The 27,229-nt window shown below is 45.7% G+C and overlaps 2 protein-coding genes across 6 annotated transcripts in view; one reads left to right on the forward strand and one right to left on the reverse strand.

The window, feature by feature from the left end:
* Positions 1-7,592: 7,592 nt before the first annotated feature.
* Kiaa1191 (KIAA1191 ortholog) lies at positions 7,593-20,733 on the forward strand. 4 transcript variants are annotated; one of them, XM_052156247.1, is made up of 9 exons: positions 7,593-7,766; positions 8,192-8,300; positions 8,553-8,645; positions 11,531-11,709; positions 13,036-13,162; positions 15,457-15,581; positions 18,691-18,797; positions 18,953-19,092; positions 19,173-20,733. In XM_052156247.1, exons 3-9 carry the CDS (start codon positions 8,618-8,620, stop codon positions 19,379-19,381), a joined length of 915 nt encoding a protein of 304 aa, XP_052012207.1. In that variant the 5' UTR covers positions 7,593-7,766; positions 8,192-8,300; positions 8,553-8,617; the 3' UTR covers positions 19,382-20,733. The 4 variants fall into 4 exon arrangements, with proteins under 4 accessions (XP_052012207.1, XP_052012209.1, XP_052012208.1 ...); XM_052156249.1 differs by lacking the exon at positions 8,553-8,645; XM_052156248.1 differs by lacking the exon at positions 8,192-8,300.
* Positions 20,666-27,229, reverse strand: part of Simc1 (SUMO interacting motifs containing 1) — a 45,708-nt gene continuing 39,144 nt past the window's right edge. For both annotated transcript variants that reach the window (XM_052156244.1, XM_052156245.1), the window contains 4 exons: positions 26,805-26,933; positions 22,789-22,945; positions 22,602-22,686; positions 20,666-21,554 (listed from right to left, as the gene is read on the reverse strand). In XM_052156244.1, coding sequence (XP_052012204.1) covers positions 21,304-21,554; positions 22,602-22,686; positions 22,789-22,945; positions 26,805-26,933 — 622 coding nt within the window. In that variant the 3' untranslated portion in view covers positions 20,666-21,303. The remainder of the gene's footprint in view (positions 21,555-22,601; positions 22,687-22,788; positions 22,946-26,804; positions 26,934-27,229) is intronic.

A 27,229-nucleotide genomic window follows, 5' to 3' on the forward strand; every position in this document is an offset into this window, starting at 1 on the left:
TTATATATGGGACCACACGTCAGTGGGATGGCAGAAGGAAGCAACTTCCAAAACTTCGTTGGTAGCCTCCTGGAGGCCAAGGCTTCTTGTGGTACTGTGAACAGCGAGGAAGAATGTCAGGTAAGGAAAGTTTAGAGCAATCACATTGTTAGCCGCTGCTAGAGACTGCAGGACTTCCAAGTACCCTGTCAGACAGAAGAGGAACAGGAAAAAATGGTACCTCAGGCTACACTACGGCAGTCCTATGGCCTTCACTGTGCCTTCGGGATAATGGGAGAGAGGCCATGACTCCCAGTGTCCAGCCATGCCTGCCTCTTTAAAGTAGCACACACTGCACACTCCTTAGAGAGCCAGTTTCTCTGTGCCCTAGCCTCTGTTCTTTTTGGGTCGCCTTACTTTTGGCTACGTATCTATGCTGCTTCTTCTATCTTGACTTCTTGTTTCTTAGTTTTAAAAAATATTTCTATAGGGGTTGTAGATATGGCTTACTGGTTCAGAGCACTGGGTGCTCTTCCAGAGGACTTGAGTTTGATTCCCAGCAAACACAGAGTTGCTCCCAACCTTTTGTAACTGCAGGTTTTTTTTTTTTTTTAAAGATTTATTTCATTTATATGAGTACACTATAGCTGTCTTCAGATACACCAGAAGAGGGCACTGGATCCCATTACAGAGGGTTGTGAGCCACCATGTGGTTGCTGGAAATTAAACTCAGGACCTCTGGAAGGGCAGTCAATGCTCTTAACGGCTGAGCCGTCTCATCTGGCTTCTACAAACACCATGTTCAGTCATGCCACAGTGCCAAGATATACAAGCAGGCAAAATACCTATACCAAAAAAAAAAAAAAAATCTTCATAGCAATACCTCTTTGGGGGAGCAACTCCTATTGCTTATTTGATAATCAAAGTCTGGAGGTAGCAGAAGGAAATAGAGCAGTATAAAAGGTTTTACTCGCAGTGGCTTACAACCACACTGCAACCCTTTAATACAGTTACTCATGCTGTGGTGTCCAGAGTTATAAGATTTTCTTTAAAAAAAAAAACAAACAAAAAGGGCGGGCGGTGGTGGCGCACGCCTTTTATCCCAGCACTTGGAAGGCAAAGGCAGACGGATTTCTGAGTTCTAGGCCATCCTGGTCTACAGAGCGAGTTCCAGGACAGCCAGGGCTACACAGAGAAACCCTGTCTCGAAAAAAACAAAATAAATAAATAAAATTAAATTTAAAAAAAATCTTTGTTTGCTCCTTGATGACTGTAACTTTGCTACCATTGCAAATTGCAGAATAAATACTGTGGGGGGTCGCGACCCACAGGTTGAGAACCTGGGCTTTACTGTTCCTGCCTCCCTAGCAAGAGAAAGATCCTTTTTCTGCCCTCCCCTCCCTTGCCTCCCCTCCCCTCCCCTCCCTTCCCTCCCCTCCCCTTCTCTTCTCTTCCCTGCCCTCCCCTTCCCTCCCCTCCCCTCTCCTTTTTTTTCTGTGCCTGCATATCACTGGAGTGCCTGGTGCCTCCCAAGGTCAAAAGAGGATTCTGTAGCCCCTAGAACTGGAGTTGCTGCATGATTTTGAGCAGACATACTGGAGTCTGGGAATTGAATCTGACTCCTCTGCAAAAGTGATGTGTTGTAAGGTGCTGAGCCAGTGCCCCTCTTGGAGGGAACATTTAAATACAGCCTTCGCTTTTGCTATCAGGCTATTGACTCAATGGACCCTGAGAAATTGAAATTTATCCCTGCCTGGGAATTGAAGGAGGAGCAAGAGAAAGTAGGTAAGATCTGCAGTAAGATCTGACTCTAACAGTTGCTCATAGGCTCCTGACTTGGATTGAAAGTAGCCCACGGATTAAAGCCCCTTTGCTTGATGACCTTTAGATAATTATAGTACTTCATGAGAGCTCTGGTGCTGGGGGAAAATCATTTTGCACACAAGGAAAACTCAAGTTATCTTTTCATCTTTTCATCTCCTACTCCATATTGCTTTGTTTTGTAGCTATTTTAAAACTGCCATCCCCCTCTCTCTCCTCTCTCTCTCTCTCTCTCTCTCTCTCTCTCTCTCTCTCATAAATGATATTAAAGCATCTGACTCCTGAACCATTCCTCCTCCACAGGCCATATCCTGGGTAGTCACGGCAGCTTCCAGCAGTAACCACTGCAAGCAGCCCTCGGCTGCCAGTACTCAGTCTCATGTTCGGAGAAAGAAAGGTTGAAACGGGTGCCAAAACCTTGCAACTTTTCAGAACCTCTCCCCCCACCACACACACCCCCAAAGGAGGAACTGTGGGCATTGGTTTTAAGGTCAGCCTCCAATACAGATGACGTCACCCCTAGGCACCGAAGACCCTCTAGTGTCTGTTGCCGTGGCAACCGCCACACTCACTCCCAACGCCTCATCTGTGCACCTCACCTGTGTGTGGTGGTGAGCTTGATTATCTGGCATCTACATCAAGGCCCAAATACAAAACAGAGTTCCTGACCCCTCGCCCCCCTTTCCCTCTTCTCTTCTTCACTTTCCCCCAATAAAACCTCTTTTTGTGGGGTCTGGTGTGATCTGTTGGGATCCATCCAAGCCGCTTTCTAACACAGCCGGTACTATAGCTAAAATGACAGTCTGTTGAGAGGTGGGCCTATCATTTGTCAGATTGCCTTGCCTTTTTAGCTTTGTTCTTTAGAGAATGGGTCTTTTTATTTTTTTAGCTTTGGTTGGCCTGGAGCTTGCTTTATAGACCAGGCTAGCTTCAAACTCAGAGAGATTTGCTAGATACTAAAACTAAAGGCAGGCACTGTCATGTTTGCCAGCTTGTCTGCTATCCAAACACAAACATCATTCCAGGACCCTGAAGATGTACCCCAGGGGGTCATTATGAAGCATAATAAGGTAGAAGAGATCAATTATTAGGTTTACTTAAAGCACTACTTGCACTGAGTTTTGCCAAACATGACTTCACTTTGTTACCAGCACCAGAATGAACTAAAGACGCTAAAACACAAAAGGTTGTTGCTCAGGGTAACCTGATAACAAACGTGTGTGTGTGTGTGTGTGTGTGTGTGTGTGTGTGTGTGAATGTAATACATGCCTTTAGAACCTAAAAGCTCCCAAAGCTAACTGCCAACGTTTGTGGGCTGTGGTTTAGAGTGTAAGAATGCAAACTGTGTTGGACCTGGAGAGATGCCTTAGCAGTTAAGAGCACTGACTGCTCTTCCAGAGGTTCTGAGTTCAAATCCCAGCAACCACATGGTGGCTCACAACTATCCATAACAAGATCTGACTCCCTCTTCTGGTGTGTCTGAAGACAGCTACAGTGTACTTACATATAATAAATAAATAAATCTTAAAAAAAACAACAACAAAGAATGCAAACTGTGGAGAGATGGCTCAATGGTTAAGAGCACTGACAGCTCTTCTGGAGGTCCTGAGTTCAATTTCTGACAACAACATGGTGGCTCACAACCATCTGTAATGAGGTCTGACGCCCTCTTCAGGTGTGCCTGAAGACAGCAATGGTGTACTCACATACATAAAGAATGCAAACTGAATCAGAAACTGAAGACTTACAGGAACTATCTTGGCTTCAGTTCACCAGTGATGTTGCTTCTCATTTTCTTTGACCTTGTCTCACTGACAAGACAGGCAAAAGGCCTCCAATGAGAAGGTCAGGGCTGGAGAGATGGCTCAGAGGTTGAGAGCACTAATTCTCTTCCAATTCCCAGCACCCACATGGCAAGCTCACAACTGTCTGTAACTCCAGATCCAGGGGTCCCAACACCCTAACACAGACATGCATGCAGTAAAAACACCAATGTAAATAAAATAAAAATAAATTATTAAAAATTTAGATCAGAGGCTGGAGCGATGGCTCAGTGGTTAAGAGCACCAATTGCTCTCCCAGAGGTCTGGAGATCAACTCCCAGCAACTACATGGTGGCTCATAACCATCCATAAAAAGACCTGAGGCCCTCTTCTGGAGTGTCTGAAGACAGCTACAGTGTACTTACATATAATTAATAAATGAATCTTAAAAAATAAAGAAAAAATTACAACAGTTAGATGGAAAGGATAAAATAAGAAAAAAAGAAAAGAAAGTCAGGATCAATGCCCAAAGAGGACAGAAAAGAGCACTGGGTTAGCACTGGATTCTCTGGAACTGGAGCTATGTGGCTTGTAAGTTACCATATGGGTGCTGGGAACCAGACCTAGACCCTCTGCAAGAACAGTCAGTGTTCTCCTGAGCTATCTTTCCAGTCCTCTCTTATACTGCTGTTAATAAATTAAACACACACACACACACACACACACTCACACTCACACACACTCATATATATACTCACAGAGTGCTTGTTTTTTTAAGACAAGGTTTGTTTATGTAGTCCTGGTGGGGAACTCATTATTGTAGATTAGACTAGCCTCAGATTCACAAAGATCTTTCTTCTCTGCTGGGATTACAGATCTGTGCAACCTCTAATGACCTTGTCTGGCCAAAAAGCCCTTATCATTTTGCTGGACGTGGTGGAGTACGTGTTTAATCCCAGCCTTGGGGAGGCAGAGATAGGCAAATTGCTCTAAATTGGAGGCCAAACGTAGAGAGACCCTGCCTCAAGATACAATTTATTTTTACATTTTATTTAGTTACTTTGTGTTCATGTGGGTGTCTATGTGGTCAGAGGATAACAGACACTAGTGGTTCTCTTTTTCTGTGATGTGTGTCCTGGTGATCAAACTCAAGGGCTTTACCAGGGTATCAAACCCAGGTCCTCTGCAAGATGACTGCTAAGTCATCTCCCCAGTGCCTCATCTACTACTTCCGTTGACAAGCATGGTAAACACTGAAGGAAACTAAATATAGAGTCAAGTTGTTCCCTTTCTTTCTTTTTTTTTTTTAATTACTTATTTTATATATGATGAGCACACTGTAGCTGTCTTCCAGAAGAGGGCATTAGCTACCTTTACAGATGGTTGTGAGCCACTATGTGGTTGCTGGAAATTGAACTCAGGACCTCTGGAAGAGCAGTCAGTGCTCTTAACTGTTGAGCTCTTAACTCTCTATCCCCTAAAAGTTGTTTTCTTAAATCTGCCTTCAGCCTAGATTCCAGGAACGCCCGACAGTCAGCACCCAAGACTGTCTCTTCTCACTCTACCAGGGTTTACAGGGTTTTGTGCCTCCTGCTTACAGGGCACAAAGTCAAGCAAAGACGGACCTGCCCGCTGGACTGGGGTTGCAAAAGCCAACACTTGTGTTTTGAAATTCCACTTACAGTGTGGACTAAAAAGAATCAAGGTTAATGGAGCATCTTCAATTTATGTGAGCCCTCACTTATAAACCAATTCGGTGTCATATACAGGGCATTGCATGTGTGTAGACACTCCATAAACACATATACACAGACAGGAAGCTAGACCAAAGGATTCTTTGTCTTTTCATTTGCTAATTTTAAGTTATTACTGTTTTGTTTTTGTTTTTTGGATTTGGTTTTTTCGAGACAGGGTTTCTCTGTATAGCCCTGGCTGTTCCGGAACTCACTCTGTAGACCAGGTTGGCCTCGAACTCAGAAATCCGCCTGCCTCTGCCTCCCCAAGTGCTGGGATTACAGGTATGAGCCACCACTGCCCAGCTCAAGTTATTACTGTCGATCTGATTAAGTAATACTTATTCTAAAATATGCATATCCAAATTTAAGGCCTGGGAACTGTGAGACTAAGAAGAACAGGCCAGGGACAAGAGTGGGGTCAAGGCATGTCCAAACTCCAAAAATCTCATCCTGAGATGGACAGGCATATGATGGAGCCTGTGTGTCCCAGCACATGTAGCCCTGCACCCCCACATTTGCCCCTTGCCCCCAGGAGGCTATTAGCCCGAGTAGCCATAGCCAGGCTATGCTTTCTCTGGTTATGACTGGTTTTGTCTGTCAACTTGACACAGGCTGGAGTTATCTCAGAGAAAGGAGCATCCCTTGAGGAAATGCCTCCATGAGATTCAGCTGTAAGGCATTTTCTCAATTAGTGATCAAGGGGGTAGGGCCCATTGTGAGTGGTGCCATCTCTGAATTGGTGGTCCTAGGTTCTGTAAGAAAACAAGCAGAGAGAGCCGGGGGAAGCAAGCCACCCCTCCATGGCCTCTGCATCAGTTCCTGCTTCCTGACCTGCTTGAGTTCCAGTTCTGACTTCCTTTAGTGATGAACAGCAATGTGGAAGTGTAAGCTGGATAAACCCTTTCCTCCCCAGCTTGCTTCTTGGTCATGATGTTTGTGCAGGAATAGAACAGACACCCCTTATAAGGTCATGTCCAACAGCGCTGCAGCTGCAGCACCTGTAATCCTTCCTCATGTTAATGAGGCATCCCCAGCAGCCTGGCCCTGGCCAATGATGTACACTCACCTCGAAAGCCTCTACTCACCCCGCAAAGGTTTAGAGAGCTTTTTTTTTCCTCCATTAAAAGAGCTGTCTCAGCCGGGCGGTGGTGAAGCACGCCTGTGGCGGATTTCTGAGTTCGAGGCCAGCCTGGTCTACACAGTGAGTTCCAGGACAGCCAGGGCTACACAGAGAAACCCTGTCTCAGAAAAAAAAAAAAAACCAAATCAAAATAAATAAATAAATAAATAAATAAAGAGCTGTCTCACTGAGGCTCTCCCCCAAGTCTGTTCTCTCTCTCTCTCTCTCTCTCTCTCTCTCTGTCTCTCTCTCTGTCTCTCTCTCTCTGTCTCTCTCTCTGTCTCTCTCTCTGTCTCTGTCTCTCTCTCTCTCTCTCTCTCTCTCGTTTTTTTGGATTTGTTTTTTTTTCGAGACAGAGTTTCTCTGTGCAGCCCTGGCTGTCCTGGAACTCACTTTGTAGATCAGGCTGGCCTCGAACTCAGAAATCCGCCTGCCTCTGCCTCCCAAGTGCTGGGATTACAGGCATGCGCCACCACCGCCTGGCTGTTTGTTTTTTGAGGTAGGAATTGTCTGTGTACCCCTGGCTGTCTAGAAACTTTCTTTGTAGATCAGGCTGGCCTTGAACTCACAGAGATCTGCCTTCCTCTGCCTCCCGAGTTGTTGGGATTAAAGTTGTTGGGATCAAAGCCCACCACACCGGGCTTTCTGTCTTTGTTTTCTAAAAGTTTAATTTTTCTTGTATTATGTGGGAATGTGCAAGCAAGTGCAGTGTCCTTGGGGGCCAGAAGAGGGCAGCAGACCCTGCGGGGCTGTATTTGCAAGAGGTTGTGAGATACTAAACGTGGGTGCTGGGAGCAAACCCAAGTCCTCTACAAGTGCAGTAGCTGCTGTTTTAACTGCTAAACCATCTCCAGCCCTCGATTTTCATTCTTTTCCCCTCTCTCCTCTCACCCCCAGCCCCTACCGCACACCTTGATCCATGCAAAACTCCTGTCTCAGCCTCCAAGTGCCACAATTCTGTAATCGTGTAAAAAGCTCAGAGGAAATGCTGGCAACGTGTGACTTCCTTTCTGGGAACCCGGTGGGATTTCCTTTTGAGAGCCCAACCTACAGGGCAGCTTGATGGTGTTAGGTGGTGGTGGTGGATCTGGGGGTAAACAATCTCATATCCCGGACTACAACTCCCAGAATGCCCCTTGCGCCCCCCCAGTGAAGTCTCGCGCGACTAGCGGTGGCATCTGGCTACTTTGCGGTTCGGCAGCCGGCCGGCGACAGTCCTCCGTCGGAGAGCGTTCGTCGCGCTCTCACGATGGCCCGGCTCTGCTCAGCCCCGCAGCCTCTTGGGCCATCTGGAGCCTCGGAACCTCTTTAGTGCGGAAAGTCGGGCCGCAGGTGGCGGGTGAGCAGGTAACCGACCGCGGCCTGGCGGTGCTGGGGGGCAGCCTGAGTTCCGGGGCGCCGCGCCCTCGGGACCGGGAGGGGGCCTTGTTCCACCCTAGCGGGACTCGAGGGACCCCAGAAAGATCCCCCGGTGAGCCTTGGAGCATCCGCTCGCCGCGAATCTGTGGGCTTCGCCGTGAGGGATGGGACCATGGGAAGGAAGGTCGGGACAGGCGTTACACATCCCAGAGGCTTTGTTTTGTTCCTCGAAGGAGAGTCGTGGGCTTGGGGTCGCCAAGGGAGAGGGGAAGGACGTGTGTCTGGCTTGCGGATGTCCTCTGGGCCGCAGCGAGTGGCCCCTGTGAACTTGGACAAAATTTGGACCAGTAATGCCTGCTGTGCAGTACAGCGCACCCTTGGCTTTAAAAACCTTGATTGTTTATTGTTACTAGATCTGGATTGGATGGACCCTTCCTCAGAAGCTTTGCTAACTTGCAGAAGCTGGGCAATGCTCCTCATTAACATCTGTCTGTCCGCATAGTCCCACATCATTTCACTGTGGTAAGGTGTCTTGTCTTCACTGCTGTCTGTCTTTATCCTCAGATGAGCCAGCCAGTGGATACTGGCCAGCTAGTGAACTTTATCCTTTTGGGGGTGTGTTTGTCGCTCATTGGTTCTAGTGTGTGTACGGGTTTTTTTTTTTTTTTTTTTTTAAACAGATCATAAATCCTTGCGTGTCTGTCAAAAGAACAGCACTGGAATGACCCTCTGCTGTTTCAGCATTAGAAATTGCCCTTTTGTTATTTTTATTAGGTGGAAGGGACTCAGCTTCAGCTCCGAATTCTGTATAGAAAAAACACCTGGATCTCAATCTTTCAATGGCTTCAAGACAACCAGAAGTGCCTGGTAAACTTAAGTTCTTATTGGTTAAGTCTGTTTTTTTTTCCCTCAGAGAACTTATTTTCTCTCAATCACTTAGTACTGGTTCCTAGTGATTTTCTTCGTTTAGTATTATGTCATCACCTTCTCAGCCATGGTATTAACCCAGATCTTAACTTAGGGCCTCTTCCCTTAAGTGTATGGCAAAGGTCTATTGTGAAGAGGAAACACTTTTTGTTTGTTAGATTTTTTTTGAGACAAATTTTCTCTGTGTGGTTCTGACTGTCCTGAAACTGTATTTAGACCAGGCTGGCCTTGGATTCCCAGAGCTCTTTCATCCTCTACTTTCGAAGTGCTGTCTTTAAAGGCACGAGCCACCATACCCAGCTTAAAAAAAGTTGTAAGTAAAGTTAAAAGTTGCTGCAAAATCCACATTTACTGTTCACAAAAGGGTTTGTCTTGAGACAGAGTCTTACTTTGTAGACTTGGCTGTTCTGGAACTCACAGATCCTCCTGCCCCTGCCTCCTGAGTGCTGGGATTAAATGCATGTATACTAACTACATCTGGCTCAAAAAAGCTTTTGATTGCCAGGTGGTGGTGGTGCACGCCTTTAATCCCAGCACTCTGGGAGGCAGAGGCAGGCGGAGGTCAGCCTGGTCTACAGAGTGAGTTCCAGGACAGCCAGAGCTACACAGAGAAACCCTGTCTTGAAAACAAACAAACAGCCGGGTGGTGGTGGCGCAGTCTGGGAGGTAGAGGCAGGCGGATTTCTGAGTTCGAGGCCAGCCTGGTCTACAGAGTGAGTTCCAGGACAGCCAGGGCTACACAGAGAAACCTTGTCTCAAAAAAACAACAACAACAACAAAAAAAACAAATAAAAAAAAACAAAAAGAAAGAAAACAAACAAACAACCCCCCCAAAAGTTTTTGATCTCTTTGTAGGAACACATTTTGTAGTAGATATCAGCTGACTTTATTGCTTTATTACTATTGTTTTTATGAAGCCATTGGGCAAGGTGTTAAACATGGTTTGAAATCGCTCCCCACTTAGGTGGGTTAATGGAAGCTTCCTTCATGTTCCCTAATACCATTTGTCTCTACCATCACGTGTGTCTTCCACTCATAAAGTCCTTGTCACCGTGCAGAGCTATGGTGTTGCGCTCATGAGGGTGAGGCTTTATAGCTGGAAGCATCTGCTAGTTGTGTGACTTTGCTTATGTTGTCTGAACTGGGAAATGGGAAAAGATTAGATACAAGGAGGGCTCTCAGTGCCAGGTAGTTTTTGTTTGCATGTCTTTTTTTTTTTCCTTTTGATAGCAATGTACATACTGTAAATTCACCTAGAGTGGGTGATTTTATGGTTGGTCTGTTCATAAGGTTATGCGTCCATCAAATTAATCTACTTACAAAGCATTTTCATGCCCCCAGAAATACTTTGTGCCCATTAGGAGATCCATCTCATTGCCTTCTCCCTAGCCCTTGGCAACCAGTAACTTCTTGGGCTTGTTAGTTATTAATCTTGGTGGTAGTCACGTGGTAGCTCTGCGTCCCCTTGCTGTGCTGTGTAAGTGAAACTTTCCGGGTCTTGGCACTTGCTGCCGGGCAGGTTGACACCTTGAAGAGTACGATTATGTAACAGGAAAGTCTCACCTTGAAGGCAGGTTCTGCATCAGTGACCAGACGAAGGAGCCCTGCTCTCTGCTCTGGCACAGCTGAGAGTACACTTGACCAATGGCGCCATTGTCACCCAGCTGGACACGCGCTCCAGCAGTCAGTTGTCCTGGACAGGAATGGCAGGCGCAAGATGTGGTGTTGGTGAGAGTGCCTGTCAGTAATGTCTGTGATGGAAGTGTTTAATCCTCTGAATGCTAGAAACTAGAGGCCGCTCCAGACCACAGACTAGGAGCTCTTTCCTGTTATTCTCTTTAGAGGGGAGACATAAGGCACATGTTCGTCATGAACTTGCTCAGATTCCCCATCATTTTGTCCTGTTTGAAATAGTGTGGAAAAACATAGATTTTTTTTTTCTTTTATATTTATGGATTGTTATCTAGCACTGAATGATGAAACCTGTTGAAGTTATAACTATTGGAAAATGATGCTTCTAATAAACTAATGTATATTAATGACAGTATTTAAGAGTTTAGTGTTTCTCTTAGAAGAGACCAGAATGCACCTGTCATTCCTCTAATTGAGGCTATAGCAAACAGACGGCAGTCTCTGGTCAGTAAGTTACTAATAAATAGTATTACACCATCAGGAGGCAACAGAAAATCTTTTATCAACCCTTTGATTTTGAACCTTAGCTTTTGAGCCTTAGCTAGCCATTTTCTCTATGAACTGAGGCAACTCCTTTCATCACTACGGTTTAGTTTCCTCATCAAATGATAGAAGACTGGCTACAGGGTGAGGGAAGAAAACAGAATGATATCTTCAGTCACTTTCATCCTCAGTCTTTTATGACTGAGAGTTTAGCATGCAAGTTTTGAAATGAGATAGGTTTGATTCTTTTACTGGAAATTGTGCTTTGAAGTCAGGACTTCGCATAGGTGAATTTAACTTTAGGTTAATTAAGGTTCTTTATTCTCTGAAACTTGATTAAGCTCTGGTGTGGTGATATGTGCTCATAGTCCTAGCACTTGGGTAGCCCTGAGGCAGGAAGACTGACAGAACTAAGGCTAGCTGTGCAAGCTATACAGTGAGGACCAGCTAGCCAGGACTACAGAGCAAGACTGTATGTCATAGCGTGTTGTGGATAAGGATGGTGAGGAGCGCTGTTGTTAGTGCTGTTACTGCTCCCTTGAATGGACCAGTTGTCCCCTAAGTTTTGCAAGTTTCTCATCTACAGATTAACTTAAAGCCAATAGTCTGTTCAGTTGATATCCCACATTGACAGGTGTCTCTGTTCTTAGCTCTTGCTCCCAGCGGGCCTCTAGGCAAGATGTCCCTGCCCATCGGGATGTGCCGCCGGGCATTCAGCTATGATGATGCCCTAGAGGACCCTGCGCCCATGACTCCTCCTCCATCGGACATGGGCAGCATCCCCTGGAAGCCAGTGATTCCAGAGCGCAAGTATCAGCATCTTGACAAGGTACCTTACCCTGCTGACGGCTTCTGGCAAACTCACCCCTTTTTCTCCTCCTGTCCTGGAAGCTTCGGTGGTTCTCAGTCCCTACAAAATCAGGCGCATTTGTTCCCTTTGTACATCTTCTGTACTTTTTTCGAATCCAAAACTTGAACAGTCGTGTTACCTAGAAGAGATTCTTCTAGACTCTGCTTCCCCAACTAAGAAGCCTAACTCCAGAACCTCCGTGTCTAAGTTGAGTCCTGTTTACCTCCTTGTAGCTTCTCTGTTATCCAGCCATAGCATCATTAGAATATTTGCATCGACACAGTGAGATAGTGGGGGAGAAGGACCCTAGTCTAAATATGAAATTAAATTATTATGTTGTATGCATAGCCTCTTCTCGCAGCCTTATTACTTTTATGTAGTCACATTTTTATGTACTAGATGGAGTTTTACCCTGGGAAGTTTTGCTGTCTCTTTGTCGTGGCAGTATGCACATTTCAGATTGGGGGACTTGAGAGCTCAGGCTTCTGAACGGTGATTCTCAGCCTGTATTGCATTGCAGTGTTAAGCTGAAGGTCTGCATAGAGTTCAGAAAACTTTTCAGAGGCTGTGTTGTGATTGGCATCAGCACAGGCTTCTGAACGCCTGCTGTGTTGCTTGTGAGTGTGTGCCTTTCCGTGCTGCCAGGTTGGCCTCCAGAGAGTGCTGGGCCTGCTGAGGGGCAGCACCGCACTCTGTTTATGTTCTCCTAGAGGTGGAGCCGAGGCTCATCTCTCCACAGCCCTGACCTACCACACAGCCTGAATTGTGTTTGGCCAGCACTCGGGGACTGAAGAGGGGCTGAGTCTGAGGGGAATTCTCTCAGCTGAATAAGACTTGGTTGTAGGAGGTGTCTGTTCCATTTTGTTTTTGCCCTTTTTGTCCTTTCTTCTCTATCCCTCATTAATGCTTCCTCGGTTTTGGTAGGTATTCCAGCCTTCTGGCCTTGAACTCACTATGTAGCCCAGGCTAGTCTTGAACTCACACCAGTTCTCCTGCCTCAGCTTCTCTGGCACTGGGATTATGTGCGTGCCATCAGACCGTGTTTCATCTGTAGTCTTGGGGGCAGACAGAAGCTGAAAGCTAGGCCTCAGGGCCCCAAAACTGCCTTTCCTCATGTGGTCCCAGGCTCTTCCATGAGTCCAGTCTCGTTGTCACCTTGGCGAGTAGAGGTGTCCGCTGTCCCCTTCAAATATTTCTTCACTCAGTGGACTACATATTCTTGTGACTTTCTCCAAAGATGTAAGTTTAGCTGTGTGGCTCCCCTGCCCTGCTCACGCGCCTCCTCTACTCTCCTCTCTTGAGCAGACAGAGGAAGGAGCGGCCAGTGTCTCTTCCATTGCTGCGACTCCATCAACAGCCACTGGCAGTACAGACAAGGCCCCTGTGGTGAAGGCTAAAGCTACCCATGTCCTCATGAATTCCCTGATCACAAGTAAGCAGAGTAAAGGGGGTGGGGAAGGAGCTGGGTCTCAGCTGCAGATGGGACCTCACATATGAGTGGCTGCTGAACCCCTCAGCAGAAGGAAGATTTGTTGACTATTAAGTTTCTCATTGGCTTAGGTATATTCCTAAGGCAATTGTTGCTTGATACAGTCTTCATTTTCCTGCTGTGACCAGTGTGGTCTTGGACAAATTACTTAATAGTAGATACTGTATCCCACTTTTCTGAAGTAGCGGTCTAGCTGGCAAGTTGATGGTGAGGTTGAATAGTTACTTCATTAGCAGGAGCTTGGATCTGCTGCCCTAGGTGTGCTGGAGACAATATGGCCTTCCACTAGTACATGCTTATTTGGCTTTGTTTTGAGACAGAGTTTTGCTGTGTACCCCTTTTGATTTAAACTCAAAATAGTCCTCCTGTCTTAGTGTTTTATTTTTTTAAATTATTATCTTTTAATGTAGGAGTGCTCTGTCTTCATGTATACACCTACATGCCAGAAGACAACATCAGATCCCTTTATAGGTGGTTGGGAACCACTGTGTAGTTGCTGAGACTCAGGACCTGGAAGTAGTGTTTTAACCTCTGAGCCACCTTGCCAGCAGTGCTTAAGAGCTGGGATTATAGTCGTGGACCACTGACTTTAAAAATTTTTTTACTTAGCATTTATAAATAAGTTATATATATTTTAACAAATGGATTTTTGGTAGTGCTGACCAAGACCTTATCCATGCCTGCCTACCAGGAAGTCCAAGTGCGGGGCTTCAGTTTCTTTAGAATGTGTCGTGATAGTCCTAATGAGACTTGATGTGACAGCCAGTTTTTTCTTTTTAAGTTTATTATTTTAAAAACAATTTGGCCGGACGGTGGTGGTGCACACCTTCGGTCCCAGCACTCTGGGAGGCAGAGGCAGGCAGATTTCTGAGTTCGAGGCCAGTCTGGTCTACAGAGTGAGTTCCAGGACAGCCAGGGCTACACAGAGAAACCCTGTCTCAACAAAACCAAATCCAAAAAAGTCAAAAAAAAAAAAAAAACCAACAACAACAACAACAACAAAAAACCAATTTGTGTTTATGTATATATTCTGTGTGCTTGAGTGTGTTTGAGTGTGGGGAAGTAGGTGTGTGCGCGCGTTTATGTGTGCACCTGAGGAGGCCTAAAGAAGTCACCAGATAGATCCCCTTAAGCCAGAGTGAGAATCGTGAGCCATTCAGTCTTGGTGACAGGATCTGAGTCCTCTGAAAGAGGAGCAAGTACTTCTAACCATTGAGCCATCTCTCCAGATCTTCACTTTAGACTTGTTACAAGTTACTACCTAAGCTTTTTCCTTCTCAAGGCCCATTCTGGCAAGTGCGGGAAGTTAATTATTCAGTCCGTAGCTCTGCAGTAATGCCCACACCAGCACTGAGGGGCACAGAGCTGCATCTTGGTCGGCTCTTCTGTCAGAGCTCCTTCTTTTCTCCAGGAGGGCAACTCTTTTTCTAGGTCAGTTCTGGAAAGTTTCCTCAAACAAAGTCCAGACCCACTTTGGTTTTCTGTCATTGACCTATTTGAAGCAGCAGCTCCTACTTGGATTTTGTAGCTTGACTGTTCTAGCTTCCGAGAGCACTGGGCATGAATGGGGTGCACATGAAAAAGGAAGTGGAGTGTCTAACCCAAAGTCCACCTGGTGTGGGGACAGCCCACAGCTGCCATGCTCATGTGTAGTGTGCAAAGTTTGTAGCTTAAGAAAAAAATCTCTTGTTCATTCTATAGTGAGCAACTTGTGACATATAAGGCAAGCTGAAAGGACATGGTTAGCTGGCCAGGGACAGTAACAGGTAGATCATATGTAAGAAACTTTAGTCTTTAGGCCTGGCCGGGTCAAGGCAGGTTGTTGTGCTGTGACTCTGGCTGGTACCTTCGTGCCAGCTGGCAGGAGTGCGTCCCTGTGGCCGAGTTTCTGTGTGGGCGGGAATTCTCTCAGGGAGCTTAGTGCCTTGGGGACTCTTACTCTGTCCATACCTCTGGTGCCTTCCACTTGTTCTTGCTGAATGCCGTGTCGAAGTCTGAGTGAGCGAGGTAAGGATGGATCCAGGATCCCTTCAAGCAGCTTGCTTTTTGGTGTGCTATGAGGGAAGGCTGGCTTCTGAGGGAGCCTTTGTGTCAGGGCATGTCTGGGGTACCCCTGACTCTCCAGTGCTCACTGTGGCCTCTTGCCTCTGGGGAGAACAAGAATTGTACTGACCTAGCTGGTTTTGGCTGGTTTGCCACTTGTGAGGGGTTGAGTGTGACTTGTCCTCTCTTTTCAGAGCAGACCCAGGAGAGCATCCAGCGTTTTGAACAACAGGCAGGACTGAGAGATGTTGGCTACACACCCCATAAGGGCCTTACCACTGAGGAGACCAAGTACCTTCGAGTGGCAGAAGCACTCCACGTAAGCAAGCAGGGCCATCATGGCAAGCTGTGATTGTGGTTTACGGGTTTCCAGCTTAATTGTCAACCACTGTGGAGAGTAACAGGAAGAGAACGGCAGGCAGACCTGGATTGCCCTCTAAGGTGGCTGTCCTGGCTGAAGGCCTGGACGCCTTAGCTGCAGATGTTTTGCTTCTGGTCTGGAAAGTAAGGCATGCCTTGCTTATGTATGGCGTGTATGAGAACTGTGGGCTGTGGGCTGTTTCTATGTCTGCCAGGGTGGCTGGCTCTGAGGGAAGGAGCATCCCACAGTTCCCAGAGTTTATAACTCAGCTGAGCAACATCACCATTATCTGCTTGTTTATTTAGAGACAGGGTCTTTGTCTATAAACTCAGGCTGGGATGGTGGCATACTCCCTTAATCACAGTGTGTATGGGAGCATGAGTGTTCCAGGCTACCCAGGGCTACATAGTGAGAACCTGTTTCAAAAAACAACAAAACCAAAGTCTAGGTCTGCTTTGAACTGTGATCCTCCTGCCTCTTTTTTCAAGTTCTAGGATTACAGGTATGCACCACCATTCCCAGAGAATACTTAACTTTCTAAAACTTTACTTCAGGAGCTGGGTGTGATAGTGCTCATCTTTAATCCCAGCTTTTGGGAGGCAGAGGCAGGTGAGGCTCTCTGTGGGTTCAAGGCCAGCCTGGTCAGCTTAGTGAGTTCCAGGACATTGAGGGGACCTGTCTTAGACTAGGGTTACATTATTTTGGTGAGAGTTTATTTAATGATGGATAGAATGTTCCTTGTGCTACCAGATAATCGAACCCAGGGCCCTGTGCCTACTGGGGAGCAGTCTGTTATTGAGCTACATCTCCAGCCTCCCTCTCACTGTGTTTGTCTTACGTATTTATTTTCTCTGCATGGTGTTTGCTCTCCAATTATTTCTATGCACTACTTTTATTCTTGGTCCCTGCAAAGGCTAGAACAGGGCATCCGATCTTCTGGAGATGTAGATGATTTTGAGCTGCATGTGGGTGCTGGGAACTGAACTGAGGTCCTCTGGAAGAGCAGCTACTGCTCTTAACTGCTGGGATGTAGCTTTCTGTGTAGTTAAGGCTGGCCTCAAAGTCATGGTTCTCCCTCCTCAGCCTCTGGTGCTGGGGTTACTGATAACATTTTAATGACTTTAAATACATTTTTCTTACATTTATTTATTTATTGTGTGTTAGTTCTTTCCTTCCACCCTAGATTGTCAGCCCAGTGGCAAGTGCCTTTCCCCATTAACCCATCTCTGGTGTTCACGTGATTCTTTTAGAGAGGCGGCTTTCTACTAAATGGTGCTCTGTGTCACATAATCTTGACATTGATCCTTGGAGTAGATATTTTATTCTGTTGTGTAAATAAAGATGATACTGGACCGGTAAGCCAGGCAGTTAGGTACAGAAGCATGAGGACTGCTCCCTAGAACCATGTATAAAGCCAGATCTGGTGGTGCTGGCCACCGCAGGGCTGGGGAGGCAGTGGTAGGTGCAGTCCCGGAGCTCGCTGGCCCCCAGCCTGTCTGATCAGCTCCAGGTCCGAGCAAGAGATGAGCTCAACAACCCCCCAAACAAAAAACCACAGTGGTCTCAGACACGGGGATGCAAACCTTTACTTCTTACACTTGGAGGTAGAGGCAAGCGGGTCTCTGTGTTTGAGGCCAGCCTAGTTTATATAGTGAGTTCCAGGGCAGATCTTACACAGTGAGACCCTGTCTCAGAAAGCCAAAACAAAAGAGAAAACTACCCAAAAGATGGATGGCTTTTGCTTAGTGCCAGGAGGTTGATCTTCACATGCACACCTTCCCCTCACAGTACATATACATACATACATAGAGGCAATCACTCGTGCACAGAAAAAAGTAAAAATACATCTTTAACAAAGAATGAAAATGATAAGAAAATTGAAGTAGCCCTTACAAGTTCCTTTGGGCATAGGGAGAACATCAAAAACACAGGTGATGGTGCACAGTGTGTATGTAGGGTAGGGGAAGGTAAAGGACACCGTGGATGGCCTGCATTGTGCGTGCATATTCCAGATGAATCTGCAGGTTAAGTTTAAAAGCCACTCCTGTGAGAAATCATGTTGAGCTGATACCATTTGAACCTTGACAAGACAGATGCTTTTGAAGGCAGGTACTCCATTTTTTGCCATTCATTTTTGTAACAGATTTTTTTTTTGTGTGTGTGTGTTTTGGATTTGGTGTTTTCGAGACAGGGTTTCCTCTGTGTAGCCCTGGCTGTCCTGGCACTCACTCTGTAGACCAGGCTGGCCTCAAACTCGTAGATCTGCCTGCCTTTGCCTCGGGATTACAGACGTGCACCTCCACAGCCTGGCTAACAGATTTTTTGTTTTTTTTTTCCGAGACAGGGTTTCTCTGTATATTCCTGGCTGTCCTGGAACTCACTCTGTAGACTCAGGCTGGCCCCGAACTCAGAAATCCTCCTGCCTCTGCCTCCCAAGTGCTGGGATCAAAGGCGTACGCCACCACCGCCTGGCCAGATTGTTAACTTACAAAAACTGCTGTGTTGAAAGTCAGCTGAGGTCCAGCAGAGGCGTGTCCCTTCTGGAGGGCAGACTAGTTCATACTACTGTGGAGCTTCAGCCTAGACCTAAGCAGCAGCTCTGACTCTCCTGCTAAGCCACCAATCTGTCAGCAGTAATTTGATAATGCTGTGGAGGTGGCTGATTATGGGAAAAAGCGGGCACAATGGGGTATGTTTCTCAGGAGAAGCATTTCACTAAAGAGGACAGCAAGCTTGCCTTGGCTTTGAACCTCTGAGGAGGGCAGAGACTGTACTGTGAGACAGGAACAGAATTGAAGGCTGGGCCTGAGGGTCAGCAGCCTGGTGGCTCTCTCCATAGACTATTTGGCTTTGTTGGCAACCTAAGTTCTAGTGTGCAGCTTGTAGTATAGGAGTGCTTAAGATGCTATAGAGTACAGTTCTTTAGAAACATGAAATCCGTGTGGTGTGGAAGGAACAGAATCGCTGCTGCCTCAAGTTAGAATGCGCATCATAGGGCTGATGCCCAGACTGATCCACTGTGCATCTGATCTCACTTTGAAAAGTCTCTTTTCACCCATTGGGACAGAAACTAAAGCTGCAGAGTGGAGAGACAACAAAAGAAGAGAAGCACCCTGCATCAGCCCAGTCCACCCCGAGCAACACCCCTCACTCATCCCCTAAGCAGAAATCCAGGTAAGTCTCCCCGGACCCTGTGTGCCGGCATCTCTGGGGAAGCCAGTGCTGAGACGATGCTGGCCTCCGGCCTATGGGTTCTTAGCATTGGTGTAAGACACTGTAGTGACAGGGGAAGATGGCATATAGGATATGTATTTACTTCTCTGTTCCAGGGGCTGGTTCTCGTCTGGCTCCTCCTCAGCCTTACCTGCTCCGAATCCTCACACCATGGATCCTGGGAGTGGAAATGATAGGAACTCAGCAGACAAATGGAGTCTCTTTGGACCACGACCTCTGCAGAAATCTGATCCTGGTAAGGTAGCTTCAGAGAGACCATCAAGGCTACCGGCTACTGTGTGGGCTGCGGTTATAATCTGTTGTTTTCCTTGGCAGGTTTTGCCATTCAGGCTTACAAAGGTGCTGCAAAACCCTCTCCTATGGAGTTGATGCGTTCCCAGGCCACACGAGTAGGTGAAGAACCAGCTACCTTTAAGCCGCCAAATATGGATATCCCAATGGTAGAAGGAAAGAAACAACAACCACTTCGAACCCATAATCTCAAACCCCGTGACCTGAATGTGCTCACACCCACTGGCTTCTAGAATCTTTGTGTCCAGGGTCTGTAACTTCCCTGGGCTCCTACACAGGAGTGATGGGGCTGAGGCCTGAGTGACTGTGCAGATTGTCCTTGGATGAGTGAGAAAAACCATTTTGCACTGCTTTCAGGTTGGTGGAAAATGTCAGTGGTGTGGAGTCAGGACCTCACTATTTTTTTAAATCATTTATTCTAGAGAAGGATTCTGATCCTTGCTTTCCTAGGTAAATTATGCTGGAGTGCTTCCAATACTAAGGCTTCTTGATTCTTTTCCCTTGATCACTATGAGCGCTGACAAATCATGGTAGAGGTGCCCACCAACCAGTTTGCACAGTGGAGGCCTCCTGATAATGCATTAGCCTGGACTCTGAGAGCTGGGCACAGCTCATGGCTACACTTGCAGGACCCTGTAAACTGAACTACAGGTTGTTCTCTCTCTCTCTTTCTAGGGTTTCTAGGTGTAGTCCTGGAAATAGCTCTGAAGACCAGGCTAGCTTTGAATTTACAGAGATCCATCTGCCTGCCTCCCGAGTGCTGTGATTAAAGGCATGCACCACCACTGCCCAGCTCAGGTTCTTTTTCTTGGCTAGTCCAGCACACCACTTTGTTCTCTTGGCCCCTGCAGTTGGAGGGCTGTGTATCTGCTGTGTCACAGGACATCACTAGGTCTTGGACAGCCCCTTTGCTCTTTCGTACTTTAATGTGAAATTAATTTACCATCTAATTCAGTATGCTGGTTTCATACTCAAAACAGTTCCTCACTCCCATTCTATTACTGAAGACTAAGCCCAGGCAGGGACTTGCTCATGCTAGGCAAGTGCTCTACCACTGAGCGCCACCCCTAGGTTCCTGGATATTACGCTATTTTAGTTGTGTGTATTTTGAGACAGCATCTCCCTTTGTAGCCGTGGTTAGCCTGGAACTCAATCAGTAGATGCACAGAGAAGATGTGCCCGCTTCTGCCTCCAAGTGCTGGGATTGGAGGTGGACACAGCTGTACCCAGCTTAAGCTTTTGTTAAAGAAGACGATAGGTACAAGTGGATTACAGTCTTCAGGGTCACATGAACTTGGTGCCACTGTATTCTAATAACATTGAGAGCATTTTCCACCAAGTCAGCCTCATATGTTCAGTAACACATCTTATGGAGGAAGGGAGGCAAGGAAGTGCCCTTCTGTGTCGTCTCGTTCACAGGTCTGTTGGTCTTGAACACTCACAATTGCGCGATCATTTTAGATAGTAGTCTGTTTACATAATGAGCTGACCTCATAGAGAAGCCCTGGAGTCTAAGATTGTTGTAAAAATTAATTTATTTGTGTTATCTTGTACTGACAAATAAAAATCTTTACTACTTTCTCAAGCCCATGTCTGTCTTGTCTATTCTGCCATAGCGGAGTCCAAGCATTGTAAACTTTTTATTCTATCTTATTAACAGCACATGTTTAACAGGCTCTAGTCTTGTTTCTTTGCCTGCCTTGTTATATTAGGTTTAATAAACTGGCCACAGAGTCATATTCATGGGCAATATAAAAAGTCTAGTATGGATTGTGGTCTATTCAGGAAAAACTACCTTTTTTTTCCAGAAATAGGCCGTCAGTACCTTGATGGATTGTTCAGAAGGGTTCTTTACATCTTGCATGGAAATGTTGGACATACAGTGCATATCACTGCCTGTTTCAAAAGCATAGATAAATAATTTAATAAAAAATATATACACCTTGTATATTTAAGCCAAATTTGAATAGGCTAGGATAAAGATTATAAAAAAAGATATATACTGAAGAGTTATAAGATTATTACAACCTACAGATAAATAAGATAGGTTTGGTCCTATGATATTCCTAACTAATGTTCATACTTCAGGGCTTCTGAGTAGCTGGCAACAGTCAGGAGGTATTTTTGGTGCTCAGTGCTTAGAAGTCTGGCTGCCTCAGTGCCCTGAAGCAGGCTCTGTGTCGGGGTTCAAGTCTGCAGCATAGAAGAGCAGCAGCTTCAACAAATGCACTTTGTCTTGGAGCTGGGGGACTAAAGGTTCTCCCAATATGTGGACCAGACGGCTGCGGAAGGCCTCAATCTGCTTCTCCACATCCACCACCGTGATGTCATCTCCTTGCTGTGGCTTGGGCTTAATTCTTTTAATGATTAAGTCTTTCCGGTCAATCACTGAGCTCCGTAAGTGCTCTGCAAGTGGGAAGGAATCAAACAATATCTGTTTTTAAAAGCTAAAGTCCAATTTTATAGGTAAGGACTGGTGCCTGGCTACTAGGAGACAAGACAAAAAGGCCATGTGTGTTACTGTGGGAGCCCCATTTCCAAAAGGTCTCTGTTCTTGCTTCACTGTCAAGAAAAACCGACTTTGCTGGGCATGGAGGTGAATGCTTTCAGTCCCGGCACTTGTAAGACAGGCAGGTGGATCTCTGAATTTCAGCCCAGCCTGGTGTACACCAAGAGTTCTAGGATAGCCAGAACGAAATAGACCTTGCCTCAAGAAAAATAAACTTCTTAAAGATATTTTAAAACTCATGTGTGTCTGTGTGCACCACGTGTGTGAGTGCCCAGAGGCCACCATTCAACGGAAGTAGGCAGGTGTGCTGCCTGATACAGGGTCTCCAAACTGACTGCAGTTCTCTGGAAGAGGAATATACTCTATTCTCTATTTGACTGAGAGCTGTTACGATGTTGTAGTCCATGAACGACTGATCCAACAAAGGTGTCATGAGAAGCCAGGGCTCTCACGGTTGGGGTCCTGCTTACCTATACAATCTAATGACCAGGAGGAACACTGTGTTATCATCATCTGTGACGAGACAGGAACGTTCCTGTCATCACAGTGATTCCAACTATGTTCTCTGTAGGTGTAGTCAAGGAACACTGCTTTAAAAGTTATTATTTAAAAAGTACTTATTTTTATTTGATGTATGGGTGCTTTAATGTGCTCTGTGTAATCACCACATTATATGCTGTACCCATGGAGGAGAAAAGAGGGCATTTGAGTCACTAATGTTCATTACTATGTGGATGCTGGGCCTCAAACCTGGGTTGTCTATAGGAGCAGGAAGTGTTCTTAATTACTAAGCCATCTTTCCAGCTCATATAATTTTTTTGAGACACACTATCACTATGTAAGCTTCAACTCCTCATCCTCCTGCCTCAGCTTCCTAGGTGCTAGGAATGGTCCTTTACTTACATGAGCAAGTGAGGGTTAGTTATCTGAGACGCTCTCCTTACCTCGAAGCACGTGCTGATAACTGGACAGCAGGAACTGCAGATGTTCAACCAGCTCATCCCATGTCTGCCACTGGGTTTTATCTGACTGCAGAGACAGGAAATGCAGTGGAAAATCAATGGTTTCCAAATCTCTCACATGATGGCCAAACAGCAGGATCAGGAGAAAGTGTTCTGAAGGAGGGATTACCTGACACTTGAGCAGGGACGTGGAGTTGTTCAGAAAATAGAGGGCCTGGGCCAGAGACAATGGGAGACGGGTGGGTGTCTCACAACTATGGAGGAATATGATCTCTAGCACTTTGCATCGCAGAAGGTGGCTTTCCATGGTAGTGAAGAACATCTCCCTGTGTGGAGAACAGGCAGTCAAGCAGAAGCACATTTAAAGAGACATTGCCCAGCAGTTGCTGAGTGTTCTAACGTAATGGAGTCTACAAAACCCGCAATTCTTGTAGACAGAAATGGATTTATTAATAAACCAGTAACATAGAATACTGGAACAATCTTTGGCATTTGAAAAAAAGCAAAGCCAGGTATCCTGGAATACACCCATAAGTCCTGTGCTAGGCAGGAGGGAGGATCATGAACTTGAGATCAGCTAGTTGGGGACTGAACCCAGGGCCCTGTGCTCTGTCACTGGGATGTACCCTTGACCTGAAATTTCTTTTTTTTTTTCTTTCTTTCTTCTTTCTTCTCTCTCTCTCTCTCTCTCTCTCTCTCTCTCTCCCTCCCTCCCTCCCTCCCTCCCTCCCTCCCTCCCTCCCTCCTTCCTTCCTTCCTTCCTTTCTTTCTTTTTTTTTGTTTGTGTGTGTGTTTTTTGAGACAGGGTTTCTCTGTGTAGCCCCAGCTGTCCCGGAACTCACTCGGTAGACCAGGCTGGCCTCGAACTCAGTAATCCACCTGCCTCTGCCTCCCAAGTGCTGGGATTAAAGGTGTGCACCACCACTGCCCGGCTGACCTGAAATTTCTAATGCATCATTACAGATGCTATACTCAAGGAAAATGGAACATCTTTAAAATACATCAATTACTTAGCAATCAGGAATTATATTCAGCAAAAAACCCTTCACAAATGAAGGTGAAATTAAAAAGAAATCAAGATAAATTAAACAATGTGGTAAGCCAGGTGTGGTGGCACACACCTTTAGTCCCATGCTTAGGAGGCAGAGGCAGGCAGATTTCTGAGTTTAGGGCCAGCCTGATCTAAAGAGTGAGTTTCAGGATAGTCTAGGCTATATAAGAGACCGTGTCTTGGGGGAAAAAAAAAAACACAAAAAAGGGAAATTAACACAACTCTCATCCAGAGAAAAAAGAGGAAAAATTATATTTATATCAACAGAGGCTGAAATCCTCATCTATTCTCATCCATCTAAATCCTTATCTATTCTTTAGAAAAATACCAAGTCAAGTAGAAATAGGCCTCGTCCTCATTCTGACAGGCTGATGGTTATGAGCCACCATCATCTCCAGGTCCCCTTATATGTGATGCTCAAGTCTGCATGGTTCCCTAGGACGGGAAAGGCAAGGATATCTACTTGCATGGTTTCTCTTAACATTCTACTTGAAAGTTCTGTTGTAGCAAGGTGAGAGAAACAGACAAAAGTCACACAGGTTGGAAAGGAGACTTTCACACTCCTTTTGTTCGTTACCATGTGGGTGCTGGGCCTCAAACCTGGGTTGTCTATAGGAGCAGGAAGTGTTCTTAATTACTAAGCCATCTTTCCAGCTCATAATTTTTTTGAAAACTACAAAAAAGGACAAAATATTCCTATTAGAATAGCTGAATTTATCAGGTTTGCAAGATTTTTTTTAAACAAGTAATCTATCTTCCATCTTGATTTTTTCTTTTCATTTTTTTATTATTAACTTTGTCTGTGCGAATGTCTGTTCATGCCAAGGTGTGTGGGTAGAAGCCACAGGGCAACCTGCAGGAATCAGTTCTTTCCTTCCACCATGTAACTGAACGCAGACCGTCACGCTTAGCAGTAGGCACCTTTACCTCCTGAGCCGTCCTGCTAAGCTTGTAAGACTATATGTACTACCAACAAGTCCCTGGAAAATGAATACTCTCTATGTAAACCTGCGTAATGCAACTGTAAGAAAGTAAAATTGCCAATTATACCTGAATTATTATTTTTAAAATATTTATTATATGTAAGTACACTGTAGCTGTCTTCAGACATTCTCATTACAGATGGTTATGAGCCACCATGTGGTTGCTGAACTCGGGACCTTCGGAAGAGCAGTCAGTGCTCTGAACTGCTGAGCCATCTCTCCAGCTCTATACTTGAATTAATAATGAATAAAAGTAAGGGTCACTATATGTATCTTCTAGTATAATTTGGATGGGTTACCAATTTGCCACTTATGAGAAAAATCTTAGTTCTTATTTATACTGTTTTTGTCTACTCCAAGTCTAAACTTGAAGGATGACTTGTTAATCAGGTTGACATGGTAGGGAGAGTTTGGATCTGATGGCGTCCCACTTCTTCCGAAGAAATTATGCCTCGACTACATATCAATTACCTGGGATCCTACCCCTTTCTTCCCTTTTTAATTAAAGTTTGTGTTTTTTTCTAACCATAGCCATCTAGGAAAGGCCATAGTATGCAACTGAGGTTCTTGGAGATGCCCCACTGTTTCCATGGCTTAGATGGGTGCACACTGGAGATGCACAGTCCCAGAGTCATCCCAGGACTGCTCTCTGCTGAGAAGCCTTTCCCACCTCTATCACATAGCCTAAGGGTTCCTGGGCATCTGACCACCCCACTGGGCACGTTTCCTACAGACCAACATGAAGATGACCTTTCATGAATTAATGCTGTTTAGATGAATTAATGAGTTCCTAATTTGATTCAAATAATTTTAGGAAGAAAGTTTAAGGAGATGGTTTTAGTTGTTTTCCCAGAGAGGTATAATAAAGTTAGGATCAAGAACAGAATGTGCCTCCTCCTCATAGGAGGGTAAGCAAAGGCTGCATAATAAGGAATACGATGAGCTTTCATAAGTTACACTAAGAAGAGACATAAGCTTGGGACAGATTTGTGATCAAGGAAAAGCATTCATTCTAGGTCAGGCCCAGGGATGAGGCCACAGGTGTGCACTATGGTAAAGCAAGGTCATGTGACACTGTGGCTTCGAACCTATGATGAGCTTACAGAAGGAAATGCTGCTTTGAGCTTACCATGGACATCCTTCTGAAACTCCCCTTGTGTGTGACGTCTTATCTATGAGGCAATTTTTTAAAGAACTTTTGTTTAAGAAGGTATGAAAAGGGGGCTGGTGAGATGGCTCAGTGGTTAAGAGCACTGGCTGCTCTTCCGAAGGCCCTGAGTTCAAATCCCAGCAAACACATGGTGGCTCACAACCATCTGTAATGGGATCTGATGCCCTCTTCTGGAGTATCTGAAGACAGCTACAGTGTACTTACATATAACAATAAATAAATCTTTAAAAAAAAAAGGTATGAAAAGGCTGAGATAAAAAAATAAAGTACAGCTGTTGGGGCTCTGCTCCACCCACTAAATGTATGTATATATGCATGTATATACATATACATGTGCACTTGTGAAACTGATGAAATAGTCTGGCCAGAGTGTGAGTGAGTGAGTGTGTGTGTGTGTGTGTGTGTGTGTGTGTGTGCGCGCGCGCGCGCGTGCACTTTCTTCCTTCCTTACCTCTCTGGCTCACGAAGTGGTAAGGAACTCTGAGCCTCTTCTCTTGCCTTGCTATCAAGGGGCACTTGAGTAAGAGAGAAACCAGCCCAGGTAACTTAAGCTTTTTTTCTTAATCCCCTGCTACTATCAGCAAGAGTTAAATTGTCAGAAGCCGGAAACTTCTAGCCCCAGAAGAGCAAAAAGTTATAAAGTGGGCAGCTTTGGGCTCTCATCACATCTCCACACCCCCTTTCACTTCCAGGATGCCGGTCTAGCACTTGGCTTTTTTTTTTTTTCCTTGAAATTCTGTTTCTAGCAGGCAGAGATGAAAAAGTTAATTTAAAAATGAATGACTTTCAGACAGGGCTCCTTTGTGTTGCCCTGGCAGTCCTGGAACCTACTCTGTAGACCAAGCTGGTTTCACACTCCCAGAGAGCTGCCTGCCTCTGCCTCCCCGAGTGCTGCATTAAAGGCGTGCATCACCACCTGGTGTAGTCCTCTTTTTAATGGAGAAACCAAAACCAAAACAAGTGGATGGAACTACACTCACCTCTGGCTCCGCTCAGGGATATCCAGCACAAAGCCAAACATCATCTCGGCTATTTTATTGGAGCTGCAGGTTGGAGTCCTGTCCACCTCTACAGCGATGGACAGCATCCTCTGAAGCTGACACACAATCCTGGATCCAGAACACAGAAGACAAGTGAGTGGGAGGACAGGAGAGAGGCTTCCTGAAGAGGAGAAGGTCCCCACCAGAGTACCGAGAACAGAGACAACAGGGTGTGCAGGGGCACACCTTTAATTCTGGCACTCAGAAGGCAGAGACGGGCAGGCTAGCCTGATCTACATAGTGAGTTTCAGGCCAGCTAGAGTTACCTGTTGAGACTTTATCTCAAAACAAAAAAGCAAGTGAACACCAACACCAACACCAACACCAACACCAGAACAGAGACTACCAGAAGATCCTCACAGCGC

Source organism: Apodemus sylvaticus, chromosome 14 (genome assembly GCF_947179515.1).
Source record: "Apodemus sylvaticus chromosome 14, mApoSyl1.1, whole genome shotgun sequence".
Taxonomy (NCBI): domain Eukaryota; kingdom Metazoa; phylum Chordata; class Mammalia; order Rodentia; family Muridae; genus Apodemus; species Apodemus sylvaticus.

Excerpts from the sequence above, each read along its gene's own strand:
- Kiaa1191 (XM_052156247.1), top strand. The coding sequence starts at position 8,618 with ATGGCTTCAAGACAACCAGAAGTGCCTG. Across the intron at positions 11,710-13,035 it reads AGTATCAGCATCTTGACAAG|ACAGAGGAAGGAGCGGCCAG; the intron begins GTACCTTACCCT and ends TCTCTTGAGCAG. Across the intron at positions 13,163-15,456 it reads CATGAATTCCCTGATCACAA|AGCAGACCCAGGAGAGCATC; the intron begins GTAAGCAGAGTA and ends CTCTCTTTTCAG.